This window comes from Microtus ochrogaster, chromosome 2 (assembly GCF_000317375.1).
Source record: "Microtus ochrogaster isolate Prairie Vole_2 chromosome 2, MicOch1.0, whole genome shotgun sequence".
NCBI classification, from domain to species: Eukaryota; Metazoa; Chordata; class Mammalia; order Rodentia; family Cricetidae; genus Microtus; species Microtus ochrogaster.
This window is the reverse complement of record NC_022010.1, coordinates 35048917-35058039: the sequence shown is the minus strand read 5'-3', so window position 1 is coordinate 35058039 and position 9123 is coordinate 35048917. Positions and strand designations below refer to the sequence as shown.

General features: G+C 40.7%; 1 protein-coding gene across 1 annotated transcript in view; it reads right to left on the bottom strand.

Annotated features, from left to right (window-relative positions):
• The window catches only part of Tprg1 (tumor protein p63 regulated 1), a 104465-nt gene that overhangs the window by 54252 nt on the left and 41090 nt on the right, over positions 1-9123 (bottom strand). The window contains exon 3 of the mRNA XM_013351362.1: positions 4740-4916. Within this exon, the coding sequence (XP_013206816.1) occupies positions 4740-4916 (177 nt within the window). The remainder of the gene's footprint in view (positions 1-4739; positions 4917-9123) is intronic.

The window sequence follows — 9123 nt, the reverse complement described above, 5'->3', positions numbered from 1 at the left end:
GAGAGAGAGAGAGAGAATTAGATACTGGCAAAGGTGGGGGCCTCCAAAGACAGTGAACCAGGGAACTTCAGTCTCAGAGGACCCCACCCTCTGTTTCCAGGAGGAAGAAAGTCGTTTGCTACTCAGAATCCAATTTTCCTGATGATCCTCTGGGAACATATTTTTAAAGTGACAAGCCAATGTGAGTTTCCTCATCTTTTAATGTATTTACAAAATACTCTCATGCTGATCATGTAATGCTACAATAACCCTAAAAGGTGGCCTGTAAGGATTTAACTATTGATATTTCATGAGGGGAAATTGAGGCACATTAGAACTAAAGTCACGTCAAGTATGGCAGCCCACAACCCCACTGCTCAGGATGTTAAGTCGTGGTAGTTAGTCTGAGGCCAGTATGGATCAAATGCCGAAACTCAGTATCAAATGAGCAAAAGAGTTCTAGTGATTTGTCTAGATTCAAATGGGATAGAAACGTGTGGGGGATTTACTCATATGGTGAAAACCAAGACTTCCCTCCACCTATTTTTCTGGCATGTTATAAACACCACACAATTATGGAAATTAGTTTTCAATTAAAATCTAGGAATGGATCTAATTATGATAGAAATAGCTTTTGGGGTTCCCACTAGAGATCAGGTGACTTCCTGCTTTGGTCTATGGTGAATATTCTAATCTAAGAAAATCCCTCTTCATTCATCTCATAAATAAGAGATCTCAAGTCTTTAGTTTTCTCCTGCCAGTACCCCTTCCTTTTCCTTACACACACACACACACACACACACACACACACACACACACACACACCAAACTGAATTAACAAAACAGCTGTTTTGTCAATTCCAGCGTATGGCATACATTAGCGCATGCTCGACTGAATTCTCATGGTCCTCATGGTTAAGGAGGTGGTATAGTTCCCATAATAGGAGAAGAGGTCTTCACCCTGAAGTGCAGAGAGGAGGGAGAGAAAGATCAAGTGCAGAGGCAAAGAGGAAAAGAAAACAAAACAAACAAAAAACAAAGGGGGGGCTAGGGAAAGGAGGAGACAGGAGAGAAGGGGAGGAGATGGCAGGGGAAGAGAGGAGGGAAGAAAGAAGGGGAAGGAAGGGAGTAAAAGAGATTAAAGAGAAGGGGGAATTAAAAAAAAAAGAGGTAAAGGGAATAGGCTTAGAGACCCAGCTATAATAGGCAATAGCTGATGGTGTCTAGACCCCAGAACCTCCCATTTTCTTATCTAGAAAATGCGGCCAGCCTTACTTACTCCTAATTGTTGAGAGTGGACTATTACAAAGGAGACCATACTTGACAAACAGTGTTAGCACCTGCAGCCAGAAAGTATAGGTATTTCTCCAGAGTTCTTAGCTGTCGTTTCCTTTAAGGCGGGAGCTCACTGAACTCTACCCAGACTTTCTCAGGCATCCATTTGTCTTGCTCTTTAGCCACTGGTTCATCCTTGCCTCCTACTCTGCCTGCTGTAGCCTCACTTCTGACCTAATAACAGTGACTTAATACCTGAGAAAATTCAACTCGGTTGGAAGCAAAGATAACAATCAAATTATTCTACTTAGATCCATGTTAACAAAAGCTTTAATCTTGAAGAAAATCAGAGCTTGCAAACACTTGATATCTGTGGGGCATATTACAAAGTACATATCTCTGTCCTGTCATTAGAACCTAACACTAAGGCTGTTAATGAAACAGAATGACTATTAAAAAATAAGAAAATAAAGTTACCATCTGGAAAACTGGGGATGGAACCCCGAGCTGTGTTCCCAATCCAGCGCTCTGATGTAGAAGTCCCTGCTAAAACTCTTAACAGTACTCATTCAAGAGCCCCTTCCAGGCAGAGGCCGACCTCTGGTGCACAGCTACAGGCAGCTGGCTCAGCCTCTCTCACTCAAACCGCAGGACACAATGCTGGATACATCCGCACAGGTTAGTTAGAAGGCCTGGAGTTACATCAGTTCCCGATGGTAATAATTGGATGCGCCGTGGGAAAGTGAATAAACTATGCCATAAAAGGAAAAATTGTTTGGTAAAACTAAGGGGACAAAGGATGGAAAACTTGAGGAAATACGTGGAGGTCTCTGGGCTTTCCAATTGGGGGTTCATTGTAAATGAAGAGAGAATGTCAAGTTGAAGCATTACTCAAGAAAATAACCATTAAAGTAATAATGCTTACATAAGCAAAATGTATTAAAACTCGACGTTGCACAAGAAGTGAACACAAACAATAGAATATGGTATTCAGTTATGGCTGGAGCTAGTCAACAGCAGAGACACAGACTCCACACATAAATTAGGAAAGATCCCACTGAGTCTGTAGATTGAAGAGTACATTATCCATATTCATAATGTAAACTGATAAAAGTAAAATCATCAACTTGCTAACAGGAAAATGTAATCCTTCTCTTCCAGCCCATAATGGATGGATCAAGTAGCCAAAAAAAAAAATCTACTAAATAAATAGGCAAAGAGAATAAATATAAATACCATGACTGTGTGTCTAAGTATCATGTATCAAATTTGTACCTCAGAAAACAAAAGCATCATTTTCAAATATTTGTGAATGAAAAAAACTAGCTGTTTGAATGTGAAATATCCGGTAAATTAAAGATAACAGAGCAAGTAAGTGTGTATATACTCTTACTCAAAGATTCATTAAGCCATGAAACACACAGAGTAATCTAAAATAAATATTTCTGAGTCAAAGGCACCAATCTGGAAAGTCTATTATGTAGCTTCTAAGTGTGTTGCATTCTGGAAAAGGCAAAGCTATAGAAAAACCCTGAGTGATCACTAGTAGATGGTGGTAGATAGAGATGTGTCCAGGAATGCTGCTGAAGGTTCTACGGGAGGCAACACAGCTTCCTAGAAGTAATAATTCCCCTTTCCAAGCCACTGATAACGCTAGGCTGATGAACTCCACCGAAAGCAACCAAAACACATACTATAGACGAAAGCCAATGGATGGACTAAAATCTGAATAGGACAAATATTTAATCAAAATATAAGCAAAAAAAGGAACAAAGGAACCAAAATAAAAGGAAAAAATAGGGAGCAAGCAGCAGGCAGCCAGTCACATCAAAAGCACAGACATGAGTAACCACTGCCGTTAAAAGGCAGCGATGGCTGGACTGGTTTAACTGTGTGATCTATGGGACTGCTACAGGAAATACAGTGGGCTAGTCAGTAGAGGCGAAGGGTGGAAAGGGATGTTCTAGTGGGGAAATGTAAGAATCAAAGCAGAGGAGATGCTGAAATAATATCAGATTTCAAACCAATCTTTAGAACACCAGGTATTGCCAAAGATAAAGGGGAACACTGAGAAGCCTGGGAGGTGGTTTGGTGTTTAAGACCACTTACCCCTCTCACAGAAGATCCAGGTTCAGTTGCCAGCACCCATATCAGGTGGCTCACTACCTTTTCTAACTCTAGTTCCAAGGGATCGGATGCCCTCTTCTGGCCCCCTGAGGTACTTAGAGGTTCATGATACACATAAACTCATACTTAAAAAAAAAAAAAAAGAAAACTCATTAAAAAAAATAATGGCCAGGCTGTGGTGGCACACACCTTTAATCCCAGTGCTTGGAAGGCAGAAGCAGGCAGATCTCTGTGAGTTCAATGCCAGCCAGCCTGGTCCCCAAGTGCTAGTTCCAGGGCAGGCTCCATAGCAACAGAGAAACCCTGTCTCAAAAAACTAAAACATAAATAAATAAATTAAAAATAATGAAAGTAAATTACTCATACAGACACACACAAATTTAACTATTTTTTAAGACAATATTTTAAAGAGGAAAACTGAATAAGGACTAGCTAATGGGATCTGAGGATGCTCTGCAAATGGGTTCCCCCACTGAATGTGATCCCCGTGGGTTAGCCTGGTGATTTTGTCAGCTGCATTCTCACAGTAGAATCCTGGGGACCACAGCACCTCCCCTTCTTTTGTTTAATAAATGTCATGTGTGTCTATCTCTCTGGGCAATAAATAATGTGGGTAATTAAAAGTCTGAGGATGACTGGAAGAATAATAATGATTTTGAAATTAATAACCAAAAATTTATATTGATGGCAAGCTGAGAACTAGTTTAACCATCTTGTAGATAAGTTCTATATGATTTAAGAATGTCTCTCATCTACACCAGTTTATTGTCAAAGTAAGAAAGTTTTATTACACACACTGTTAGTGAGATTAGGTACCAAAGGATGCCCTCTTGCATCAACATTTATACTTTACCCGGTGGGCATTTGTCTATGGTGGGGCACTGACTTTGGTGAGCTCTGTCCATCTGGTTTTACAGAACAACTTGAGTTACCTACCATATAGGCAACCATACGCCCTGATCATGCCTTACTCTTTCGGGCTATGCTGTTCCCCCTGCTTGGAATACTGCTTGCCTTAGTAGCTCCTATCCAAATACTAGCTCAAGTGCTTCTACAGGGAAATCTCCTCTAATTGCCTTATGAATTGAGTAGAAACTTTTTTCTCTATATTCCCATAGGTCTCCCTCCTTAACTACATCTAACTATTTACTTAGGTTCTCTTTCTAAATTACCAATCTGTTTATAAAATCACATCTCTGGTGCTTAACATAGAATAGACGCTAACTCGATGCTTTGATGAGCTTAATGGTAGGACTTCCCTTCTCCTCTGCTTTTCAAGCAATTGACCACATAATTGATTTCTCTGCATATATCTGTCTGGCTTCCTAGTGTCTTCAAGTGTAAGACATCATACTCACTTGTCCAGGGACATCCCTGGGAAGACGAACTTGCCCAGGTAGACACGACAGATGGCACTCAGAGGAATCTGCTGTGTCTGCACACAGCTAAGCATGACGAAGTCATATTTGCAGATCAGGAGGGTCTTGTCTGTGAGCATCAGGATCTTCTCCTTCTCGTTATTCCAATGATCAATCCTGTAGGAACAAACACAGGGCGAAAGGAACAATTACATGACCTCTCGAACAGAAACAACACCACTCACTAGAACATCAAGCACTGCACAAAAGTGGGGGCTGAGAAACACCTACCGCCACCTATTGTCTGTCAATCTATCCCAGGTGGAAGAGATGGGAGAAGAATAAAGAAGCCAGGGAAAGAAACATCTTATGACCATGGAGCTCAAGATGGCTCCCCATTAGACAAACCCATTTGAGGAAACCAAAATCTGTATCATCATGTCCTCCAACCAATATTTGTACGTCACACCCTCCCAGCTCTCCCGGAAACCTTCATGGAGCAGTCAGTCCTCCTTCAAAGATACCAGGAATGTCATTGTCCTAACGCAAGCTACACCACAAAGCCCTCTCACGGCCAACTAGCTTACACTGATCTCCAAGAATCATTTGCTATGTGGAGAGGAAGCAGAGTCTTAGATGCAGACTACCATGATCTAAGCTCATCACATCACATCCAACTGGGGATAGATAGCCAAGCAACTGAGCAACAGACACTTGGTAAGTGCTCACTGATTTGACTCGCTCCCAAAGTGAGAGAGCCTTTGGGAGCACACAGGGAGTATTTTGACTGTGAATTAAGAATTTTGAAAGGAAATACAATAGTGTTTTCTTTTTAAGAGGGAGTGATCCTATTCTGCAGTTCTTGTCAGTATAGCAGTTAAGACTTTATGACTTATGGGGCCGGAGAAACGGCTCAGCTGTTAAGATCACTGGTTACTCTTCCAGAGGACCTGGGGTTTGATTCCCAGCACCCACATGGTGAGCCACAGCCATCTGTGAGTCCACCCTCTTCTGACCTTCATGAGCACCAGGTATATACATGATGCACACACATGCATGCTGTCAAAATAAGCACATATATAAAGATAAATTTATTTAAAAACTTTACGACTTATTAGAATTTAGTGTATGCTTTTCAGTAAACAACTGACATTGTTTGTTTTGTGACCAATTCCTGTCTGAGTTCTGAGCACATGTAATCAATCCAGTGGTGGAGTGTTATGGACTTCCTGTCCCCAGCCATTTCCCGAGCAGAAACCATGGTGTAGTTCTTGAAATGTGAAGCGGATGACTTTTCTCCCTTCACTTTACTGCACAGTTTTCCCTTAACCTAGGCTCCTAAGACAAACTACCCATCTCTATACAACCTGGACTTTGCCCAGAGTCATCTTACAGCAGAGAAAATACTTGGTGTCCTAGTTGTGGTTCAAATTTGTGGGTTTCTTACGCTACTTTATAAACCTGTCACCTTATTGGGTTATCTAGAAGCAGTTTAACCCTTTCTCTTCCTGCCTATATCTACATAATTTATTTTTAATTTATTAAAGCATTTTACAAATGCATTGTATTTTATTACATGATTATGATTAAATGTAATTTTATTATAATTACATAAGTATATATGAGATTAAAAGTATAAAATCCAATGTGAAGCCCCATGGCTTCCATTCTGAGTGGCAATTTCACCTGTATTCAAGTTTATCAAGTTGTATCATCTTTGAGTCTGGCTAATTTTATTGTTTGATTTCTTTAATCTACATAGGTTCTAAGAAGGAATAATGTACAGTGTTCAGCAGCAAGTACCATAAGGACACTGGCCATAAAGAATAAATACTGCCTATAGAAGGTGGTGTGGTTCAAGTAAGTATGGACATCAGCCCTATTTGTACAAAAATGTATAAGGAAGTAGTTAAGGTTAGGATTAGTGTGTGTGTCTATGAAATAAAAACATGTGTCTGAGAAAATAAACAGATGTCAAGGAGGATTTGGGGTCCTTTGAGGAGATAACTATTATGAATGGAAAGATGAATTCTATCACTTAGTAATCTTTTACAATTAGAGCTATAAACTTTTGGCTTAAGTAACTTGTCTGTGGAATGGATACAATACCTACCTCATTATTCTGGGGGAGGAGTATGGGAAATGACTCCATTGGGGTTCTAAACTTCTCAGTGCTTATTAATGGTGTGGACTTAGGTCACTAAGGGGCTTTGGGCAACAGAATATATATGTCACCTTCTTTGTGGTCTAAAGACGGGCAAGAAGAAATGAAGTTACATCCATGGGAGGAGGAACTGGAGAGGAATGAAAGAGGAAACCGGAGACAAGATAAAAAAGAAAGGGAAACCCAGGAGGAGTGGGCTGAGAAGCTGAGCATTGGCTGGAGCCCCAGTGCACAATGGCCATTGTGCTAGAAAGTTAAGTCAGAATTACAGATGGTGCAAAGAAGAAGCCTCGAATCCAAGCAGACTTACTGAAGTCAGGATTCTGTGGTTCCCACCCACTCTAAACAGCAGCCTTCAGCTCCTACTCCCCCAAGAGATGATTCTTGATAGTTGGCTTAACACCGTCTGTCTTAGGAAGATGCAAAGACTGAGGTGTCCTATCAGTTATCTGCGTAAACGTCTCAAAATAGATCATGTCTACTTAGCAGTATGTTATACATGGCTGTCTAATAAACCAGACTTGTTTAAAGTCTGAGAAAAAGAAAAAAAAACCTGCAGCTTTGGGTTGAATGGTTTTACTGAAAATGTCAGCACTCCATAATGAGATTTATTTTAAAGGTAAAGGATTCCGGGGGAAAAAAAGAGGATTCTTTTTAGGAACACAGAGTGCTCTGCTGTGACACAGACTCTGCATAATTTACATGTCGGGATGCCTGAATCCAAGTAAACACGCAGGCCTATAAAAAGCTCTGACCACCAGCTCCAGCTCCAGCTCCTAGGTGGTGGTGTTTATTTGGACTTCAATCATATCTTCATTTCTTGTAGAACTTAGGTAGACATTTGAACCACATAGTCCTGAGACAAATGCCCTTGAAGGCTGGAGGGCAGTAATAACAAACACAGGAAAAGGAGTAACAACCACACAGCTCTGCTGCAGCCGGGGACATTACTGAGGCCTGGGACATCAATGCTCTCCTTCACTGCCCACAAAATCTAACCCTTTAGACTAAACGTCATCACTCCTGTTTTAAAGATATGTAAACTAAAATGGTACACTGGGTATGTTACACATAGGTACACGGTCCTGAAATGAATATTGAGATGTCCAATCTAGGCATAGATTTTGTTGACCGAGGTTTCTGTCCTGCCAGGTCCTGCAGTGGTTCAGTCCCAAAGAAATACACAGAGGTCTACATTAATTATAAACTGATTGGCCCATTAGCTCAGGCTTTTTATTAACTCTTATAACTTATATTAGCCCATAATTCTTGTCTGTGTTAGCCACATGGCTTGGTGCCTTTTTTTGGCGAAGCAGTCACATCTTGCTTGCTTGGTATGTGGCTTCCTTTGTCACAACTGCAGACTGAAACTTTCCTCTTCTTATAATTCTCATTGCCATGCCTATACTTCCTGTCTGGCTACTGGACAATCAGCATTGTATTAAAAATAATAGCAGTGACAGGATAAAAGATCATGGTCCCACAGTGGCCACCTAGGCCTGCTTTACCTTCTCTTGCTCTTCCTGCTGACCTCTGCACCCTACTTCACTGAGGGCAGGTTCTGTCCTGGGCTTTGCTTTTGGTTTGTTTGTCCATTTGTCTTTTGTGTATTTTTGTTCAGATGGTTTGATTTGGTTTGTTATGTAAGAAAATCAATCCACCATTACTCACCCTGACTTAAAAAGCTTTAGTAGGTTTTCTCAGTAGCTCTTAGAACAATAACAAAAGAAACTAGAAAGTTTGGAGGGGTTTTTTTTATTTATTTTTTTAATGTCTTGGTTTTGTTTGTTTGGGAGCTTTTTGGTTTGGTTTGTGTATTGGCCTGTTTCTTTGTTTTTGAGACAAGTTCTACTCTGTAGCCCAAGTTGGCCTCAAACTTATTAAGTAGTACAAACATTTGAGGACACTTTGCCTTGGCATCCCAAGTTCTGGCTGATAAGTATGTGCCACTATGCCTGGTAGAAAATGACAAATTGAAATTTAACCCTGCCTTGAGGGTCAAGCCCCAGTGGCTTCATTTCAGGCCCAGTTTTTGGACTCTATTCTCCTTTGTCTGATTCTGTTGTTGATTTTCCGTTTTTTGCTAAGGTTTTTGTTTGGTTTTGTACTCCATCTGCTCTAAGAAATTTTGTTCATGCTGGTCCCTTTTCAGGCAATGTTTCTTAGCTCCTTCGCCTATGTAATGCCTACAGATGCCTATGTAATGCCTACAGATGCCTA